Here is a 23,069-nt window from a genome sequence, read left to right as displayed (position 1 = left end):
ATATCTTCTACGCTCCCCTGGATCATCATTCCTTACTCAAACACCCTCTCCGAGTTCGATACAATAAAGAGACTTTCAAGACGCTAAGTGAACAGATGCGCCTTGAAATAGGGCCTTCATTCAAAGCCCTATTTAAACCCAGCCAATCATATACGCTTCCTCCTCCTGCGTGCACGTTGTGTGTGTCAAGAGCCGTCTGCCTGCCCTCTCTCTATTGCAGCCTCGTAGTCGGCAGCAAAAGGCATGGGGCAGCAGGTGTGCACGACTCTTCTGGCTACCCCTCCTATGGTGAAAGGAAGGGCGGCGGGGAAACATCTGACAGTAGGTGTTCTCAGGTGTTTGGTCATAGGGAAGACCAAAATGAGATCTTTTGCAAACAAAGGCGCTTCTCTTGGCATCGCGTTGCTTGCAAGCAGGAATTCGAGAGCAACAGCGGCGTATACACGCGTGAGATGCTCTTCTCGCACGGCACATTTTCGGCCCCCAGCCATGTTGTGTGAAGAAACGACGGGAGTCTTTCCTGCTAGAGCATACGATATTAGCTCCATAACAATAAAGCCGTATTAAGTCCATTACGACCATCTCAGAAACAACCAACGAGTGACTGGCGGCTTTTCTGCTGAATGGTCTGCAAAATATTTCCATTTTTGTACACTAGATTTCTAACTAAAGCTGTACTACCTGATGAATGGCGGGATATCAGAATCAAGCCATTGCATTTATGTGATGACAGATCACCACTCATTAAGAATTGCCGTCCAATTTCGCTAACCTAAACGCTTGTAAAATCTTAGAGCATGTCATTCATAAACATGTACAGGATGATTCACCCAAGACATTAAAAAAAAAGACGTTTTCAATTAGAAGAGCGCTTTCTTCAGCATATCATTGTCAATGGTGTAGTACATCAGAATGCAGCTAAGACGTGTTTACTAGCAGGCCGGTTAAGTGATATTGAATAGTTAACTTTTTAACTATTGCTGTAGGGATCCTTAGCTATAGAGAGGCGTGTAGCCCACCGTAAGTAACATTCATATCAGGTTTTAGAGCTTCGAAAAGGCGGTTACCCTCAGACGCTGTTGCCTAACAAATTTTGGCCGCATTGAACCACAACAAATGCGCTTTCGAGAAGCTTGAAGGGAAACCAACCTGTCCAGTTCATGTAACGTCGAAACAGCCAAAATTTGGCTGGCCATAGCGTCGAGGGTAACCGTGTTTTGTAACTTCTAAAAACTGTTTTGGATATTACTTACGATGCGCTACACGCCTCTAAATAATTAAGGAGCCTAAAGGTAATAGTTATAAAGTTAACTATTCGGTATTAGTTAACCAGCCTGCTAGTTAGCGCGCCTTAGCCGTATTCTGATGCACTACACCGCTGAAAATGCTATACCGAAAGAAAAGCACTCTTCTAACGCAAAAAGCCTAATTTTAAAAAATTTGTAGTCTTAGGTGAAACACCCTGCATAACTGCTTTTATTGAGAAACATAACCTACTTACCTGCATGCAGCACAGCTTTAGGTGAGAATTCTCAACCAATACACAACTTGTCGAAATAATTCGTCACTTTGCAGCAGCCACCAACGAGGGTAAATAAACATGTTATTTTTTATCAATTTTCGTTAGGAATTTGATAAAGTATCACGTAACAAAAATTGCTGTAGAAACTAGGCTACATTCTACAAAATAAAAGCCGCCGCGGTGGCTTTGTGGCGCTCGCTTGCTGACCCGAAAGACGCGGGTTCGATCCCGGCCGCGGCGGTCGCATTTCGATGGAGGCGAATTCCTAGAAGCCCGTGTTCTGTGCGATGTGAGTGCAGTGTTGAGATGGGCGAATACGAACCTGGGAAGAATTCCTAGCAGTTATGAGTCATCAAGAAGCAAAGATGCGGCGCGGACTGGCGCCGGCGGCAGCAGCGGCGTACAGTTCCTTTCCCACGGAGGCACCGAACTTGCCAGAATGGCGAAGTCGACCCGACAGTGTTCGATGACAGTGTTTCCCCCTGTCCATCGGCTGTGAAACGGCGTGCCATTCCTTTCCCACGGAGGCACCGAACTTGCCAGAATGGTGAAGTCGACACGACAGTGTTCGATGACAGTGTTTCCCCCTGTCCATCGGCTGTGAAACGGCGTGCCATTCCTTTCCCACGGAGGCACCTAACTATCCAGAATGGTGTAGTCGACACGATAGTGTCCGATGATTGTGTTTCCCCCTGTCCATCGGCTGGGAAACGGCGTGCCATTCCTTTCCCACGGAGGCACCGAACTTGCCAGAATGGTGAAGTCGACCCGACAGTGTTCGATGACTGTTTTTCCCCCTGTCTACCGGCTGGGAAACGGCGTGCCATTCCTTTCCCACGGAGGCACCGAACTTGCCAGAATGGTGAAGTCGACCCGACAGTGTTCGATGACTGTTTTTCCCCCTGTCCACCGGCTGGGAAACGGCGTGCCATTCCTTTCCCACGGAGGCACCGAACTTGCCAGAATGGTGAAGTCGACCCGACAGTGTTCGATGACTGTTTTTCCCCATGTCCACCGGCTGGGAAACGGCGTGCCATTCCTTTCCCACGGAGGCACCGAACTTGCCAGAATGGTGTAGTCGACATGAGAGTGTTCGATGACTGTGTTTCCCCCTGTCCATCGGCTAGGAAACGGCGTGCCATTCCTTTCCCACGGAGGCGCCGAACTTGCGTAGTGGTGAGTTCGACACGACACTGTGCGAGGACTGGTTTTTCCCCTTTTCATCGACTGAGCGGTGAAAGAGCATCGGCACCGCCCCCTGTATTTTGTACATTTAGTTTATTATTTCGTTTTCTATCTACCCTGATAAGGTATTTGAAGCAATACCTCATTATAAATAAATAAATTGTTAGGATAAAGAAGAAGATACCTCCGATGACTGAAACCGCAGCACCAGTGTCGACAAGCGCCATGACAGAAACGCCGTCGACGGAAATTTCAATGAGGTTAGCGGCTGACGGATGAGGCCTTTAGAAGCTCGATGGCGACGCAGTTCTCGCCTCAGGAACTACGGCGCCTAGTTTTCTTCCTGGTTAGCGGTGGGGCGACGTCGCATAGGCGAGATAGACCTGCGTCGTGGAGAAGAGGTCCGGCGGCTGGAGAGGGCAGAACGGTCCGGGGAGAAAGCACGACTCTGCGGCGGCGCAGCAGCTTGGGGAGGAAATTCCGCGACTGGGAGACGACGGCGGCAATGGCGGGCTACGTGACCAGGAAGACCACAAAAGAAGCAAATTGGCCGATTGTCCGTGCCAGGAATCGCTGATCCTTGGAGTAGGTCAACGGTAAGGCACCGGCCCTCGCAAATGCGCCGGAGGTGCACTGCAGATTGGCGGCTGCGGTCTTGCGACGGCATCGGAATACGTCACTGGAGCCGTGACAGGAGGCGGTCCCGCGATGGCTTCGGCATATGTGAGCGGAGCCGCCACAGGTTGTGGTCTGGCGACAACATCAGCGTATGTCAGCGGAACTGTGACAGGCGGTGACGGATGGGCTGGTGGAAGAGCCTCAGCAATTTGTTCTTGAATTGTCTGTCGATGTCGGAACTGCTGCCCTTCCGGCTGCCACAGCGACGTACAGGCGTGGAGAAAAGTAAGCGGAGCACGCAACTGTCTTGAAATTGAAATTTCCAGCAGTGGTGCGCGCATGCTGGTAGCGGAGGTTGGTGGGCTTTCTTGTAGACAAACAAAGCTTCTTTATTTCCAGTGGAGAAGTTGTGCTTGCACCTCGAACGAAATAGCGTGCTCCGTTTACTTATGGCCCCGCCTGTACGTCGCCTCCTTCATTTTGCACCGATTCATTCTTCGTTAGGGTGCACCTCGGTGAACTGCTCAGTGACCGAGGCCACGTGTTCTTATCTGACGTGGTAAAGACGCTTCTCATAGAGTGCAACACGATTCACCGAACCACCACCGCCTGTCATCCGCAGACAAATGGCCTCGCTGAACGATTTAACCGCACCCTCGGAGACATGCTGTCCAAGTACGTCGCTTCTGACCACACGAATTGGGATCTCGTCCTTCCGTACGTCACTTATGCGTACAATACCGCTACGCAGTCCACCACCGGCTTCTCTCCTTTCTTCCTACTTTATGGCCGCCAACCCACTGCTACTATCGACACAATTCTCCCTTACCACCCTGATGAATCCGAATATCGGCCTGTTTCCGAAGCCTTCCGCCAAATCGCCCGCTCACTCACGACTGACACCCAGTATCGCCAGCGCTCCCGTCTCGACCAAGGCCAAACCTCGCCGAACTACTCTTCTGGCGCCCTTGTGTGGCTCTGGATCCATGCAGGAACTCCCGGTCTCTCCCCAAAATTTCTTGCCAAGTACCATGGTCCTTACCGTGTACTGGAGCGCCCTTCTCCGGTTAATTATGTCGTGGAACCCCTCACGCCGTCTCCTGACCTCCGCCGCCGCGCACGGGAGACCGTTCATGTCCAACGCCTCAAGCCATACTACGACCCCGCCGTGTTGCCATCACCCTAAGTCACCAGGATGGCTCGTCTTGTCCCCGGGGCGATTGTAAGGATAAAGAAGAAGATGCGTCCGATGACTGAAAAGACGAAGACGAGGTGGCAGTGTTCTCGCGAGTTTTGCCAGCGCTACGGTTGTGTGTGCTTCACCGACCTGATCCCGGACTGCTGCCGTCGCCGTTCCCGCTGCCCCAGTACCTCGTAATAAACCCCCTTTTACAAAAATAAACAAAAAAACAGCATGTTGGAAGGTTACAACCTAAGTTCTTTTTGTTTCCCCGCCAGGTGCTGCGCTGGCGCTGACGCGGCCAGACGGTATAGCACAGGTGGCGGATGCATGCGAGACAGTTGACGCCTGCTTTATTTCAGCTCAGCCGATGGAGATGCACGCAAGGATAGAAGGAGGCGTCGTCCACTCGCCTTACGCAGACTGCCCACCGCTGGACGGCACGTCCACGTACGCCTTTCTTACGGAGAGACTTCTCAGGCACGGCTCCAAGACTGCAGTGGTGAGTGGGAGGGAAAAAAATAACGGGGTCGAGAGCAAGTTTATTCCCTCCAGCTTTACCAAGCTTTACTAGTGCTCGCGAAACGCTGCGAGTACAAAGATTGAGCATCCCGATGCAGAGACGCCTCGCATAGGCTCGCAGTGATGCATTACCAGCAACAGGAGAATTTTTTGTCTTACCTTTGTGGAAGTTAAATGCGCTTACCGGGAGTGCCATGAGCGCACTCTTGTAAAGCCGCAAGAGCGAATTGGAGTGTCACTCTGGTCTGGGTGCGTACAGAAAGCAAACTTCGCTGGCCGAATGTGTAGCCTCTCCGGCAGCTATTTCAAACGGACAAAAAGGAGTCCGTAAAATAAGCACCTAGACAATTATTTTACTTGTTCTAATTCTGCTTTTAATGAGCGAAACACCACAGAAAATTAACAAGATCAGATGCAACCCCTCTGTTCACCGCCATGTTGTTTGGTGTCAAAATTTGGGATAGGCTGAAACCGCCCTGGCCTGTCTTGGCCTGCGAAACCTATTGATATGAAAATATTTAATTTCTTTAATAAAAAAAAAAAAAAACATTCTAGTTCGCTTCTAGTTGTGATATCGAGTCATACAGTGTATTTTTCAGAAGCTTTTGCTTTCTCAACTCATCTTTCTAACATCCCATTCGCTGTCTGTCCTCATTATTTTCACGAGTGGCATCCTTGTTGCATTTCGCCTCCGTCCAAGTGCGGCCACCGCGGCCGGAATTCGATCCCGCAACCTTGGGCTGAGCGTCCGAAGGCTATAGCCACCAAGCCGTCGCGTCATGTCATGCACGAAAATACCAGTTAGAGCTGCCACTGGCTTGGTCGAAAGGGCGCGAGCGGCGTTAGACGCCACTGGGGGCTCCGGAATAGGAGCTCCACCTACATTTGCGAGGACATAGGTCAACAGGGTCTGGGCCCAAACACCTCCTTGTACATAGCCAATAAATTTTTACCGCCACCACCACCAGGCTTGAGGCGATGACCGAGCTGTCCGGAACATCTAACGAGTACGTCGTTGACGCGAACGCCGCATCAAGTGTTTCTGAAATGTTTTATTACGTTAGTGTATTACCATCTTTCTGATGGAAACCATAGCGCAAGGTTCGGCTTCAGTTCTAGCATGAATTCCGACGGGATTCTGGCACGAAGTCTGTATGCGAGATTTCTGTGAGCGCTTAGTGCTAGAAAAGACGTAAACTTCGCATTTATACCGCACAACTACTCCAACCAAGGGACCCCCCCCCCCCCCCCCCCCACCCCAGGACCCACGCAAGCACATATTTTTACAGATACAAATTATAAATGTCACTGCCACTACTGTTGCAATGACCGAGTGGCCTAAAGCGTCAAAGGAACATACCGAGTGAATGAAGCCAGCTCGGAGGGCTTAGGAAGTTTTTTTCTGGTGTACCACTGCCTTTCGGGCGGAAATTCGCGCAAGGTTCGGCTTCATCTGGGCCGTCGGATTATCGGCGCGATTTTAGGAGATTGCCGAGAATAAAAGCGAAAAGTATTTCATTCCTAAAAGGGCGTAAATTTAGGCTCACAAACTGCTGCAAAAGCAAATTGCTACATGGCATGTGCGTGGAGACCAAATCGACTTCCAACCATGAGCTGGCCACGTCCTCGCAGATATGTGGCCACGAGAAGCTGACGTACTTGGAACTGCTGGAGCAACTGCAGATTTCCGCGGCCGGATTGCAACGCGAGGGCGTCGGACCAGGCGCCAGGGTCTACGCTCATGTCGGCAACTCTATCGGCAGCCTCGTAGCTGTGTGCAGCGTTCCAATGGCGGGCGCCACGCTCGTGACGTCGGACTGCATGTTGCCAGAAGGTGAGCGTAACCATCGGTTGAAAGGATGCGTCAGTGTTTCTGGCCTCTTTAGCCGAATTCGAAGGGGAGAATCTTCTGGCCTCGTTTTACTTCGCGATCACCGGGCCCCTTGCTGTCTTTCACCACCCACTCTTCTCACGAACACAAATATATAACACACACACACACACACACACACACACACACACACACACACACACACACACACACACACACACACACACACACACACACACACACACACACATATATATATATAGAAGTATACGCTTCGTTAAAGGAAACATATTTATTCAACTCGACGTTTCGATCGGAAGACCGATCTTCTTCAGGAGTGATTTTACATTGTTAATGCCTCCCCTTTTATAGGGGCGGGCACAGTACAGGTAAGTGGGAAACACAAAGCACATATCAGGGAAATACACATAAAAAATTATTAGAGGCAGTGCGACGCACACGAGAAAAAAAAGAGAGAGAGAGTGCGAGGAACAGGTACGTCGAGTCGAAGAAATATGTTTCCTTTATATATATATATATATATATATATATATATATATATATATATATATATATATATATATATATATATATATATATATACGACAAAAAGATGAACGTACATTGCTGCTAGAGGTAAAATGCGAAATTCAGAAACGCTTCATTTAGGTAAACATTTAAGGACAGGCTCTGTCCGAAACGTCGACTAGCATTAAATGTTCACCGAAATGAAGCGTTTCTGAATTTCGCATATAGACCTTTGCAATAAGGGCTCCCTGGGCGCTGCCATATTGTTCACTGGACTGTCGTGAGCACCCCTCGCTAGCACGGTGGAAGGGGCGGCGGAACCGGTTTCCGACAGTCCAGAGAGGAGGCTTTTCGACAACTCCCTCGCCCGATGCAAAGGTCTATATATGTATATGTATGTATGTATATATATATATATATATATATATATATATATATATATATATATATATATATATATATATATATATATATATAGAGCACGAAAATTTTACTAGACACACGTGGGCTGCAGGTGCGCACACATCTGTGTTAGCTTGGGAGGGGGGGGGCTTGAAAAGAATTCGAAAGGGGAGGAATGGCCGAGGCATGTCAAGCCGGGACTCAGGATGTCAGCACTGGCTTTGCAAGGGGCGGACGGAAGACAAAACGCCCAGGCTTTCGTTAATTCCGTGGGCAATTGTTCCGAACTTATACATAGAATGTGACTCGCGTTGCTCCCGTTCCCGGGTGTTGTTGAACCCACCCTTTAAGACTGTTAATTTAAATACGGCAAATGGGTGTTTTTTCTCATTAATGTGTTTTGACAAGGGGAGGTTGGGTAGAGATAGGGCATGAGAGCGGTAGTTATGAAAGCGAATTCGTAGATGATTAACCCTCTGCCCAATGTACTGCGGACTGCGCACACTGCATTCTAGGAGATAGATAACGTTGGAGGAATTACAATTAAAGTTGCCATTGATTTTTCGTTTAAAGCCTGAGGCTGTGCTTATTGCACACGTTGGTGTTTGCACATCCATGCTTGCAGACCTGGCATCTACTTTTTGCGCAGAGTCGGCACCCTAACCCCAAGTGGTTGTATGGTTTTTTGTGTACTAGAATGTTTCGAATGTTTTTCGGTCGTCTGTAGACTACGCGAGGGTGTTGTAGTGAAAAATCTGGCGAGGCGCTCGCTTTGTTCGAGAACGTTGAACTGTTTTTTAAGGACTTTGCAGAAGATCGGTCTTCCGATCGAAACGTCGAGTCAAATAATTATGTTTCCTTTCAACGAAGCGTATACTTCGCTATACTCAGGACGTTCTATGTCCGCCGCTTATGAACGTGGGTGGCGCTGATGAACTCTCTCAAGGTTAGGTTACTTGTAAACATAAATACCCCCGAAAGCAGATTTGACAGCCGTCGCCGTAGCTCAGCGGTAGAGCACCGGACGCGTAATTCGGAGGTCGTGGGTTCGGATCCCACCGGCGGCATGTGGTTGTTTTTCTTCTGCTTTTCTAATCAATTAGCTTTAAGCGATAACATATTCAGTAATATTCTAAATTGATCAACACCACAAAATAAATAAATAAATTAAAAAAATATACCCTGTGCCCCTTGGTTTCTGTGGCTGTTGGCTTCTTTCACATATATATATATATATATATATATATATATATATATATACATATATATATATATATGTATATATATATATATATATATATATATATTGGAATGAAGAAGATGATACAGCACCACCACCAACGACGACGAAGCGCTAGCGCCGCCCGTAGAAGGCTCGTGCTGGAGAACTGCCGCTTGCGTGCCGGTCCCTCGCCTCGCTGGTTCCTAGACTTCTTGCGCCAGGGTCTTCGTCGCCGGCGCTTGAACGTGCCAACAAACCGCTCTACAATATATATATATATATATATATATATATATATATATATATATATATATATATATATATATATATATATATATATATATATATATATATATATATATGACACGCATAAGAGGGTTCTCACACAGCTTCCACATTTCGAGCTCGAAAGGAGAGGCCGTTAAGGCATTGGTCCAGTATACTACGTTGACGTGGCAGGGCCGTCGCCCAATGGACTCTACACGGCCGCAGCAGTTCACAAGGACTAATGCGTTAAACAGGGTGTATACTGTAGTAACGAAGTGATCCGTTCGGCGTTTTAATCACTCGCCACCACACACATTCTTTTTCTACAAAACAACAACCAACATTTATTTACATGGATGAGAAAAGGCGGCAAAATCCATCATCGACCACGGCAAGTCCACAACACCGCCCAGCACACACTCCTCACGCACTCCCTCACCCACCACCCTGCCTGACAACCCGTCTCGCTCCCCACCGCGACCGTCCCCACCCTTTCCCAGAAAGGGCATATAATCCCCTCCGAGGTCGCCGTGCGGGGAGGTTCGGCGCGTTCGGCGCCCACTGGTCTCAAGGCAAGGGGGTAATGCACTGTGCGGCTGCCACCGTCCGTTCTAACATATACTACGTTCGCGTGGCAGGGGCGTCGCCCACTGGATTCTGCACGGCCGTAGTTCACCAGGACCAATGCGTTAAATAGGGTGTATACTACGTTCACATGGCAGGGCCGTCGCCCAATGGACACTACACGGCCGCAGTAGTTCACCAGGACCAATGCGTTAAACAGGGTGTACACTACGTTGACGTGGCAGGGCCGTCGCCCACTGGATTCTACACGGCCGCAGTAGTTAACCAGGACCAATGCGTTAAACAGGGTGTATACTACGTTGACGTGGCAGGGCCGTCGCCCAATGGATTCTACACGGCCGCAGTAGTTCACCAGGATCACTGCGTTAACGGCCTCTTCTTTCGAGCACGAAATTCAGCGCAGGCCGAGGAAGTAGCCATTGCGCTTGCCGCCTCGGACTTGAATTCGAAGGTAATCGTGACAGATTCGTGTCGAGCCTGTCAACACTACCTGGCTGGGGAGATTTCATCTTTAGCCCACTGTATATTAAAACGCGCAGTGAGGGATTCGGACCCTTCACCCAAACGCATAGTTTGGACTCCGGGCCATCAGGGCGTTAGAGGTAATGAGGCTGCGGACGCGGCTGCCGGAGCGCTTACCTACCGGGCACCTCATCCAGGCTCTTCCGGCTCAGAGATTGTGCAACCACTTCTGCGGTTCAGAGAAATTTTGGACCACTATTGCGAACGCCATCGGCTTTTCCCGGTCCCTGCTAAGGGCAGGCCCTTAACAGGGAAGCTGATGAGCGAACTCTAAGACGCCTGCAGACCAACACTCTGTTGTGCCCTGCAATAGCGAAACATTTCGATTCCAAATTGATGGGCAGTATCCGATACCTTCCACATGGTTTGGGCCTGTCAGAAGAATCCTTCCCTTCCCCCCAATCCTTCCCTTTCCCTAGAGGCGTGGGAGGCAGCCCTGCTCAACTGCTCGTGGCTGGAGTCTCAAAGGGCTCTAGCCCAACGGGAGCGAGTAGCGGCCTCGTCCAGCGGGGTCCCGGACTAAGGACTCCACCTATGTAAAGGGCCATTTTTGGTCTGCAAACTCTCCTTTAGTTTATTAAAAAGTTGTCACCACCACCACCACCCTCGCCGTTCGATGATGTTCCACGTCACACCAGCGGTAACTCAAGACGTACTACGTCCGCCGCTTATGAACGTGGGTGGCGCTGATGAACACTCTCAAGGTCAGGTCACATGTAAGTATAAATACCCCCGAAAGTAGAAGATTTGGCAGCCGTCGACGTAGCTCAGTTGGTAGAGCACCGGACGCGTAATTCGGAGGTCGTGTGTTCGGTTCCCACCGGCGGCATGTGGTTGTTTTTCTTCTGCTTTTCTAATCAATTAGCTTTAAGCGATAACATATTCAGTAATATTCTAAATTGATCAACACCACAAAATAAATAAATAAATTAAAAAAATATACCCTGTGCCCCTTGGTTTCTGTGGCTGTTGGCTTCTTTCACATATATATATATATATATATATATATATATATATATATATATATATATATTGCCACCTAGCATTGCCAGGTGGCGCATAGCTGCTGACGACGACGAAGAAGGGCTCGCGCCGTGTGGAATCTGTCGCCCTTGCTGCCCCAGCTTGCGTGGCCTTGTCTGTCTTCGCACTTGTTATTAAAGCCCCCCTTCGTCAACAAGTACGTTACAATATATATATATATATATATATATATATATATATATATATATATATATATATATATATATATATACACATATATATATATGTATATATATATATATATATATATATATATATATATATATTGGAATGAAGAAGATGATACAGCACCACCACCAACGACGACGAAGCGCTAGCGCCGCCCGTAGAAGGCTCGTGCTGGAGAACTGCCGCTTGCGTGCCGGTCCCTCGCCTCGCTGGTTCCTAGACTTCTTGCGCCAGGGTCTTCGTCGCCGGCGCTTGAACGTGCCAACAAACCGCTCTACAATATATATATATATATATATATATATATCTATATATATATATATATATATATATATATATATATATATATGTATGTATATATATATATGTGTATATATATATATATATATATATATATATATATATATATATATATATATATATATATATATATGACACGCATAAGAGGGTTCTCACACAGCTTCCACATTTCGAGCTCGAAAGGAGAGGCCGTTAAGGCATTGGTCCAGTATACTACGTTGACGTGGCAGGGCCGTCGCCCAATGGACTCTACACGGCCGCAGTAGTTCTCAAGGACCAATGCGTTAAACAGGGTGTATACTATGTTGACATGGCAGGGCCGTCGCCCAATCGATACTACGCGGCCGCAGCAGTTCACAAGGACTAATGCGTTAAACAGGGTGTATACTGTAGTAACGAAGTGATCCGTTCGGCGTTTTAATCACTCGCCACCACACACATTCTTTTTCTACAAAACAACAACCAACATTTATTTACATGGATGAGAAAAGGCGGCAAAATCCATCATCGACCACGGCAAGTCCACAACACCGCCCAGCACACACTCCTCACGCACTCCCTCACCCACCACCCTGCCTGACAACCCGTCTCGCTCCCCACCGCGACCGTCCCCACCCTTTCCCAGAAAGGGCATATAATCCCCTCCGAGGTCGCCGTGCGGGGAGGTTCGGCGCGTTCGGCGCCCACTGGTCTCAAGGCAAGGGGGTAATGCACTGTGCGGCTGCCACCGTCCGTTCTAACATATACTACGTTCGCGTGGCAGGGGCGTCGCCCACTGGATTCTGCACGGCCGTAGTTCACCAGGACCAATGCGTTAAATAGGGTGTATACTACGTTCACATGGCAGGGCCGTCGCCCAATGGACACTACACGGCCGCAGTAGTTCACCAGGACCAATGCGTTAAACAGGGTGTACACTACGTTGACGTGGCAGGGCCGTCGCCCACTGGATTCTACACGGCCGCAGTAGTTAACCAGGACCAATGCGTTAAACAGGGTGTATACTACGTTGACGTGGCAGGGCCGTCGCCCAATGGATTCTACACGGCCGCAGTAGTTCACCAGGATCACTGCGTTAACGGCCTCTTCTTTCGAGCACGAAATTCAGCGCAGGCCGAGGAAGTAGCCATTGCGCTTGCCGCCTCGGACTTGAATTCGAAGGTAATCGTGACAGATTCGTGTCGAGCCTGTCAACACTACCTGGCTGGGGAGATTTCATCTTTAGCCCACTGTATATTAAAACGCGCAGTGAGGGATTCGGACCCTTCACCCAAACGCATAGTTTGGACTCCGGGCCATCAGGGCGTTAGAGGTAATGAGGCTGCGGACGCGGCTGCCGGAGCGCTTACCTACCGGGCACCTCATCCAGGCTCTTCCGGCTCAGAGATTGTGCAACCACTTCTGCGGTTCAGAGAAATTTTGGACCACTATTGCGAACGCCATCGGCTTTTCCCGGTCCCTGCTAAGGGCAGGCCCTTAACAGGGAAGCTGATGAGCGAACTCTAAGACGCCTGCAGACCAACACTCTGTTGTGCCCTGCAATAGCGAAACATTTCGATTCCAAATTGATGGGCAGTATCCGATACCTTCCACATGGTTTGGGCCTGTCAGAAGAATCCTTCCCTTCCCCCCAATCCTTCCCTTTCCCTAGAGGCGTGGGAGGCAGCCCTGCTCAACTGCTCGTGGCTGGAGTCTCAAAGGGCTCTAGCCCAACGGGAGCGAGTAGCGGCCTCGTCCAGCGGGGTCCCGGACTAAGGACTCCACCTATGTAAAGGGCCATTTTTGGTCTGCAAACTCTCCTTTAGTTTATTAAAAAGTTGTCACCACCACCACCACCCTCGCCGTTCGATGATGTTCCACGTCACACCAGCGGTAACTCAAGACGTACTACGTCCGCCGCTTATGAACGTGGGTGGCGCTGATGAACACTCTCAAGGTCAGGTCACATGTAAGTATAAATACCCCCGAAAGTAGAAGATTTGGCAGCCGTCGACGTAGCTCAGTTGGTAGAGCACCGGACGCGTAATTCGGAGGTCGTGTGTTCGGTTCCCACCGGCGTCATGTGGTTGTTTTTTCATCTGCTTTTCTAATCGATTATCTTTAAGCGATAACATATTGTCACAAGTGCTATTCAGAAATGCTATTTACAAGGCAGGTCGACCCGAGCCTTATGCGCCAGCGGCAGGATACTGTACTTCCTCCTTTTCTGCGTGCGCACTTCTTCATTGTTCCTCAGGGCCCATGCGTAACGCGTGACAATATTCAGTAATATTCTCCATTGAGCAACATCACAAAATACATAACTATATAAGAAAATTCCCCGTGTCCCTTGGTTAGGTTATTTGTAAACATAAATACCCCCGAAAGCAGAAGATGAGACAGCCGTCGCCGTAGCTCAGCGGTAGAGCACCGGACGCGTAATTCGGAGGTCGTAGGTTCGGATCCCACCGGCGGCATGTGGTTGTTTTTCCTTCTGTTTTTCTAATCAATAAGGTTTTAGCGATAATACATTAAGTAATAATCTAAATCGAACAACAGCACGAAATAAATAAAGTTAAAAAATCCCCTGTGCCCATTGGTTCCTGTGGCTGTTGGCTTCTCTCATATATATATATATATATATATATATATATATATATATATATATATATATATATATATATATATATATATATATATATATATAGTAAGAACGTAGACCAACGTTTGAAACGCTTGAAACAATTTATTGACGTTTCGACCGTGGAACGGCCTTCGTCAGAATGTCTGGGTCGAGAGGCATGGCACAATATATGTAGGGAAGAACAGGATAACAGAGTAAAAAAATTAGATAAAAAGCATCAGGCGCATGTCTACAGAACGATAAATGAATCACAGTGTCAATCACAAGACGATAAATGAACCGCAATACACAACAGTTACTTTGGGAAATTTAGTCTATCTGCTGTGTTAGCTACATATAATAAACATGGCAATGCACTTTGCTTATAATCAGTCCTAAGATGACAAGTGACCATCTTGAACAGCGAGAATGAAGAACGAAGAAGTTACACATGATCAATGAAACACATGGAGGCAATGAACAGCATAATCAGTATAAAGAATATCTATTACTAAATCTAGAAAAGAAACTGATGACGAACCAGAATACACAGACCTAAAAGCGAAATATTTGGGCATTAAGAGGGTATGGAACTCAATTTTCCTGTGCTTTCATTTAAACCGGAAGACACTGTATTGAACTTATAGATAAGGTATGACTCCTTAATTTCCCGGTCATGATTAGTTTTAAAGCTTGATTCCAGAATGGTAGAAGAAATCTGATCAAATAAGTGGCCGGTGAGTAGGACATGCCTTGATATCGGTAAGTTAGGTAGGGCTTGAACGTGGGCTTCGTGGTTGTTGAAGCGTAATCTAAACGGGGTTTCAGTCTGACCTATATATTGCAAATTACATACGGTACACTGCAGCAGGCAGATGACATTTGCAGTATCGCAGTTGAAATCACCGCGAATGCTTAAACGAAAGAGTGAACCGGTGATATTGATGCTACAAGATGGGGGTCATGTGCAGACATATATTACAGCGACTCTTGTTACATGGATGGCAGCCTACGGGTTCGGGGGAATTGGTCTTTGACGATGTTAATATATCGCGTAGGTTTTTTGACCTTTTGTAAACTACTTTGGGTGGCTCTAAAAATATATTCTTCAGGCGATCACTTTGCATAAGAATGTTATAGTGCTTATTTAGGATTGTTGAAATTTTTGGAGCAGATGCAGAATGGGTCAGGACAAGGTTGGTATGAAAGTGCTGAAATGTTGGTTTATCTTTGGCAAGTTGACTTGATCGGTGTAGTGTATCAGCCCGCTTAATGGCGTCATCTATCAGTGGTGGTGGGTAATTTTGCTTAGTCAGCGAGTTACGAAGTGTAGCGCAGTTGCGTTCAAAATCAGATTGTTCCGAGCAGATGCGTTTGAAGCGGACCACTTGAGCGTAGGGGATGCTGGTTTTAACATGCTTGACATGGCTACTGTCAAAGTGCAGGTACTGTTGGCGGTCAGTAGGTTTACGGTACACTGTTGTAGTTAAGCGGTCTTCGTGAAGTGAGACTGTGACGTCAAGAAAATTTATTGTAGATCTAGAATACGTGTGGGAAAATGATATCGAAGGATGCACGCTGTTGAAATCGGCGATAAATGATAGGAGTTCGGCTTCGCCATGGGGCCAAATGAAAAAAATATCTTCGATGTAACGCCTATATCAAAATGGTACTAAAGACCGGCTTTCCAAAAATTTGTTTTCAAGCATACCCATAAATATATTTGCATAATTTGGGCCTATACGGGTACCCATTGAAGTACCACTCGTCTGCACATAATATTTGCCTTCGAATTCAAAATTATTTAACTGCAATATAAGTTTCAATAAGGTGGCCAAAGTACAACTATCAACTGTTTTTTCTATGATAGCTTGATTATAGGCAGTCACTACGGCCCGGATACGATCTTCAAGCGGAATGTTCGTGTAGAGCGATGTGACGTCGAGCGTGACGAGCAATGATTCCGGAGGAATAGTCAGGTCGATGACGTCAGAAAGGAAGTGTGTTGTGTCTTTTATGTAAGACGGAAATGCGGGCGGAATATTATTAATGAGCGTGTCGACGTACCGAGACAGATTTTCCGTGACACACCGACACCGGAAACAATGGGCCTACCTGGAATCTTCTCTTTATGAATTTTAGGTAACAAGTAGAATCTACCGGCTACCGGGCTGAGGGGGACGATTGAGCGAAACGCGCTTTCTGTAATTTCGTTGTCCTTATGAAGATCTAGCAAAGTGTCCTTAAGAATATTTTTGAACTGATCTGTGGGGTCATACTCCACACGCCGATAGAAATATTCGTCTGGTAGCTGCCTATGCGCCTCTGCGACATAATCGCTTTTATTCATTATTACCACGGCACCACCCCTGTCAGCCGGCTTAATGATGATATCGCTTCGAGACGATAGCTGCTCCATCGCTTTTGTCTCGCGAACTGAAAGGTTCCGATTAAAAGGGATCTGTTTCTTATACAGTTGTAGCACATCTTTTTGTACAGCACTAATGTACAATTCTAGACACTTGTCACGCTGTGTTGGAGGAACCCAGTGTTTGTAAGATGGCAATGTATTGCGCGATGCATTTGAATTAGGCTTATTATGAAAAATTCTCGAAGGCGAAGATTCCGAGCAAAATTATCCAGATATTTCATCAACTGAAACTCGCGAAAAAACAAATTTTTGGAAAGCCGGTCTTTAGAGAGATCTGCTTCCAGTCTTCCTACAACAGATCTTCACCTTCCTGGAATGATTGCGCACCTTCCAGTGAGCCCCAACTTTCCACGGAGATTGCCAGTACTGATACCCAACGTCATCCTATCGCTCCCCCATCCTGCGAAGATGAATGGCCTTCATTAACGTCCAGGACTTCCGCGACTGTCTCCCGTGCTCAACCGCCTTGTGAAAATAACGGTCCATCTGCCGCTACGAATGCTTCCTGGGCTGTTTCTGACAGAAATAGCGACACAGCGAACCACCCCGGCACCCAACCGTCGTCAAGAAATGAGCAACCACCTCTGCCACCCGTTCAAGTGGGAACAGCTCCTACAGCAAAAGGCCACCGCTCTTCAGCGAACTTCATGGCCAACGCATCGTTGTCAAGGAATGCGCCTTCTCCTCAACATCTGGGTGAAAAGACAAGGCCTGCTTCAGCGTCGTCAGGGGCTGTGCCTTCGCCTCACCAGCTGTGCGGGAAAACAAGACCTGCATCAGTCCCGGGTAGTTCATCTAGTGCCTCCAAGACTCAACCACACAGACAAAATGGCCGCCCTACCAAAAATGACAAATCTGTCGCAGCCTCTGAGCGTCATGAATACAAGCTCCGCAGCACCAACTCCAAAGCATCCCGGTCCGAGCCATAGCGATGACTAGCCACGTCATTTTCCGGTAACAGTGCTCCTACACACTACTCTGTCGGATTTCTAAAGCTCAGAAAAATAGCCGATAAGTGCATTCGCCACGAGTTGCATGTTGCCACCCTAAGGACCTACTTAGCCTCGTCCCTAGCCCCGAAAGGCCTTCGCATAACCGTAAAACCAGCTATATCTGAAATGTCAGAAAAGAATATATCACGATGGAATACGATACTAGCAACCGCTTCGCTTGAACTTACCCGTGTTGTTTTAGAACACTATGTATCTTCCGGGAATACATTACGTAATACCGCAAACCAACTGTGCTCTCGCTATAAACTAAGCTCTTCTGAAAAGTTCGCGTTGGACGAGTACAAAACCAAAAAGCGAGACGAGCTTTGCGCCATTAAAACAAAAAAGCTGTTACGAGACAACGTAGGCTATTCTTCCAACGTAGTTAGCAATAATCGTGAATTCATGCATTAGTCAACTGACAAAGAATGCCCATCTTCTTTCACGGCGGCACTAGCGGTTAAAAAAGAACGCAGTCCCCCCGATTTTTCGAATATAATTAATATCTCAGATCATGAATTAAGCTTCGAAGAAAATAAAGTGCTGTCCCGGGGCCTCAGCTTTTGTCCTGCCACAGGCGGTTTTGGCGAGTTTCAGTTGATGAAAGATCTGGATAATTTTGCTCGGAATCTTCGCCTTCGAGAATTTTTTCATAATAAGCCTAATTAAAATGCATCGCGCAATATATTGCCATCTTACAAACACTGGGTTCCTCCAACACAGCGTGACAAGTGTCTAGAATTGTACATTAGTGCTGTACAAAAAGATGTGCTACAACTGTATAAGAAACAGATCCTTTTAATCAGAACCTTTCAGTTCGCGAGACAAAAGCGATGGAGCAGCTATCGTCTCGAAGCGATATCATCATTAAGCCGGCTGACAGGGGTGGTGCCGTGGTAATAATGAATAAAAGCGATTATGTCGCAGAGGCGCATAGGCAGCTACCAGACGAATATTTCTATCGGCGTGTGGAGTATGACCCCACAGATCAGTTCAAAAATATTCTTAAGGACACTTTGCTAGATCTTCATCAGGACAACCAAATTACAGAAAGCGCGTTTCGCTCAATCGTCCCCCTCAGCCCGGTAGCCGGTAGATTCTACTTGTTACCTAAAATTCATAAAGAGAAGATTCCAGGTAGGCCCATTGTTTCCGGTGTCGGTGTGTCACGGAAAATCTGTCTCGGTACGTCGACACGCTCATTAATAATATTCCGCCCGCATTTCCGTCTTACATAAAAGACACAACACACTTCCTTTCTGACGTCATCGACCTGACTATTCCTCCGGAATCATTGCTCGTCACGCTCGACGTCACATCGCTCTACACGAACATTCCGCATGAAGATCGTATCCGGGCCGTAGTGACTGCCTATAATCAAGCTATCATAGAAAAAACAGTAGATAGTTGTACTTTGGCCACCTTATTGAAACTTATATTGCAGTTACATAATTTTGAATTCGAAGGCAAATATTATGTGCAGACGAGTGGCACTTCAATGGGTACCCGTATAGGCCCAAATTATGCAAATATATTTATGGGTATGCTTGAAAACAAATTGTTGGAAAGCCGGTCTTTAGTACCATTTTGATATAGGCGTTACATCGATGATATGTTTTTCATTTGGCCCCATGGCGAACCGAACTCCTATCATTTATCGCCGATTTCAACAGCGTGCATCCATCGAAGGCATGTCCAACTCACCGGCCACTCATTTGATCAGATTTCTGCTACCAGTCTGGAATCAGGCTTTAAAACTAATCATGACCGGGAAATTAGGGAGTCATACCTTATCTATAAGTTCAATACAGTGTCTTCCGGTTTAAATGAAAGCACAGGAAAATTGAGTTCCATACCCTCTTAATGCCCAAATATTTCGCTTTTAGGTCTGTGTATTCTGGTTCGTCATCAGTTTCTTTTCTAGATTTAGTAATAGATATTCTTTATACTGATTATGCTGTTCATTGCCTGCATGTGTTTCATTGATCATGTGTAACTTCTTCGTTCTTCATTCTCGCTGTTCAAGATCGTCACTTATCATATTAGGACTGATTATAAGCAAAGTACATTGTCATGTTTATTATATGTAGCTAACACAGCAGATAGACTAAATTTCCCAAAGTAACTGTTGTGTATTGCGGTTCATTTATCGTCTTGTGATTGACACTGTGATTCATTTATCGTTCTGTAGACATGCGCCTGATGCTTTTTATCGAATTTTTTTACTCTGTTATCCTGTTCTTCCCTACATATATTGTGCCATGCCTCTCGATCCAGACATTCTGACGAAGGCCGTTCCACGGTCGAAACGTCAATAAATTGTTTCAAGCGTTTCAAACGTTGGTCTACTACGTTCTTACTACTACATATCATGCCAAGATTTTTCCCTGTTTTTGCTGCATTACATATATATATATATATATATATATATATATATATATATATATATATATATATATATATATATATATATATATATATATATATATATATATATATATATATATATATATATATATATATATATATATATACGAGGGGGTACCCAAAAGAAACCGGACTAAATTTTTTGGTCGGCACAGCTTCTGTGGTAGAGCATTTTCCCACTAGGAGCGCATAGAACGAACATTCCTGAGTCAGTAAGCCGAGTGCCGTCGTTGAAGAAGGTCAGACTAGTTTAGGCAGAGTTTTAGAGTGACGACTGTTTTGTGTGAATGTCGTTTTTGCAATGGCTGATTTTCGTGAACAGCGTGCGCCGGTGAAATTCTGATTTTTTCTCGGAAAAAGTTGAATGGAAACTCTTGAAATATTAAGAAAGACGTACAAGGACGATGCTATGGGGACAACTCAAGTGTTCCTGAATCGAATCCTGAATCAAAGGAACAATCATGCCAATGGAAAATTTCAAATACAGCTCGCCTCATGAAAGCTCGTCAGGTGAAACCAAACCTTAAAACAATGCTGTTTTTTTTTTTATCGACGTGAGAGGAGTCGTCCATTGAGAATTTGTTCCGCAGGGTCAGAAAGTTAGCCAGGCTTTCTACTTGTATGTTTTGTAAAGATTGGGCAACAGTGTGCGGTGGAAGCGGCCAGATTTGTGGCGGCAGGGTGACTGGTTTTTCCATCATGGCAATGCCCCTGCTCACACAGCCCTGTTTCTACGAAAATTTTGGACCAAAAATGGCATGACTCCTATTCCTCAACCCTCATACTCTCCCGACCTTGCCCCGTGCTACTTTCTTTGTTTGCTAGAATGAAAAAATAAGTGAATGGAAAGCGTTTCGCTGATGTTGCTGAGGTGAAGAAAAAAAACGACGGAGGCACTGTCAAGCATCACAAGTGATGAATTTAAACAATGTTTTGAAAAATGGAATGAAAGATTCGACAAGCGTATCATTGCAAGTGGAGAATACTTTGAAGGAGATTGAAGGTCTGTGCTTAAAATGTGAACAAATAAGTTCAAACAAAAATAAGTCCGGTTTCTTTTGGGTACCCCCTCGTATATATATATATATATATAGGAAACGACAAAATTGCCTTGTGCCACCTACGCCAAGAAATCCAGGTCTGTCTTCCATAGAGCCATAGAGCCATAGATGGTTTGCTGACATGATCATCACCTGTCCGTGATATCATTGACACTTCCACAGTTTCCCTGATCAGGCCGGTGAGGTGGTTATACAAACAAATCGTATCGTCAAACAGAGGAAGGCACCATCGAGAAAGAATGAATAAGAGAGGACACTTCCATAGACCCCAGCGGGTGGATGGATAGGACCGCCCCTTTTGAATCGGGGTGGTGGCAATGCCACCATGGAGAGCTTTTTTTCTTTATTTTTGTTCAACTGTGTTGTTAATTTTCATTAATATTCGACATCTTATTTCACCACGGTTTCCTACACCTCTAACCTTATGTCACCTCTCTGCTTTTCAGCCACCAATCCTCCAATCGGTTTTTGCTAATTTCCACTGCAGATTTATTTACATGACCACTGCTATCTTTAAACCCTGGGGCCTCCGGAATAGTTACTCTGCCTGCATAGACATCCGGATGGGTACCATCACATTTGAGTATGAGGTGTTCAATTGTTTCCACAGATGTACCACACACTGCACACGTGTCATAATCTTCTTTGAATTTTTTTTGTAGCTGCACGTTCTAAGACACCCTGACCTAGCTTCAAAGAGTAGTGCACTGCCTCTTGAATTAATGTAAAAAAATTATTTCCTGATCTGCCTTTTCCAGTATCGATATAGTTCTACACTATGTTTCTTTTCCATTGAATGCATCCAATTTTTAATTTCCGCGTTTTTAACCTGTCGTTTAATGCTCTTTCTTTCTCCGTCCTCATGACCTGCACACTTACTGGTTAGTTTCCTAGTTCTTTTCCGCCACTGTGAGTCAACGCTGTTTCAGTATAAATATATAAATACCTTGGCTGCCCACCTGTTATCGTCCAATTTCCTCAGGCGTTCTTCATATATTATTTTACTCTTAGCTTCCCGTGCTTCGAACGATGCTCAGCCCATATCCCCTTGTACTTCCTCGTTTGTGGTTTTGCCGTGGGCACCTAGTGCTAAGCTTCCAACAGCTCTCTGATTTACGTCTAATCTCGACTGAACTTCTGCCCTTAAGCACAGAACCGCATTGCCGAAAGTAAGTCCCGGCGCCATTATTCCTTTCCAAATACCTCTCACTACTTCATATTTGTTGTATCCCCATAATGCCCTATGTTTCATTATCTCGGCGTCTCTTCGTCCTTTTGCCCTAAGAGACTGCTCATGCTTTTCCGTGTATATCTGCCCTTCGTTTAGCCATATCCCGAGGTATTTGTATTCGGCCACTTTGGGTATTTCTTGGCCTTGTATTGTAAGCACCTGATCTGTTGTATCGCTGAAAATCATCACACCTGACTTCGTTGCGCTAAAGCTGAAACCTAGAGCGCCTCTTTCACCTCCACAACAATTAACCAAAGTTTGCAAATCTTCCTGTCAGTATAATATCGTCCGCATACATTAAACTCGGGAGTCGCTGCTCAAGTACATTTCCGCCTAATCTGTACGACAGATTATAACCTAGATTACTTTCTTCTAGCCTTCGTTCCATGTTTATAACATAAAGCATGAACAGCAGCGGTGATAGAGGAC

At 46.3% G+C, this 23,069-nt stretch overlaps 1 protein-coding gene across 1 annotated transcript in view; it reads left to right on the top strand.

Moving 5' to 3' along the window:
- Window positions 1–23,069, top strand: part of LOC149369575 (luciferin 4-monooxygenase-like) — a 55,185-nt gene that overhangs the window by 7,301 nt on the left and 24,815 nt on the right. Inside the window, exons 2-3 of the mRNA XM_089558962.1 lie at window positions 4,868–5,007; window positions 6,660–6,861. Coding sequence (XP_089415088.1) covers window positions 4,868–5,007; window positions 6,660–6,861 — 342 coding nt within the window. The remainder of the gene's footprint in view (window positions 1–4,867; window positions 5,008–6,659; window positions 6,862–23,069) is intronic.

This window comes from Amblyomma mixtum, chromosome 1, assembly GCF_055824585.1.
Source record: "Amblyomma mixtum isolate Tamu chromosome 1, ASM5582458v1, whole genome shotgun sequence".
Classification (NCBI taxonomy): Eukaryota; Metazoa; Arthropoda; class Arachnida; order Ixodida; family Ixodidae; genus Amblyomma; species Amblyomma mixtum.
This window is presented reverse-complemented; position numbering and strand designations above follow the sequence as displayed.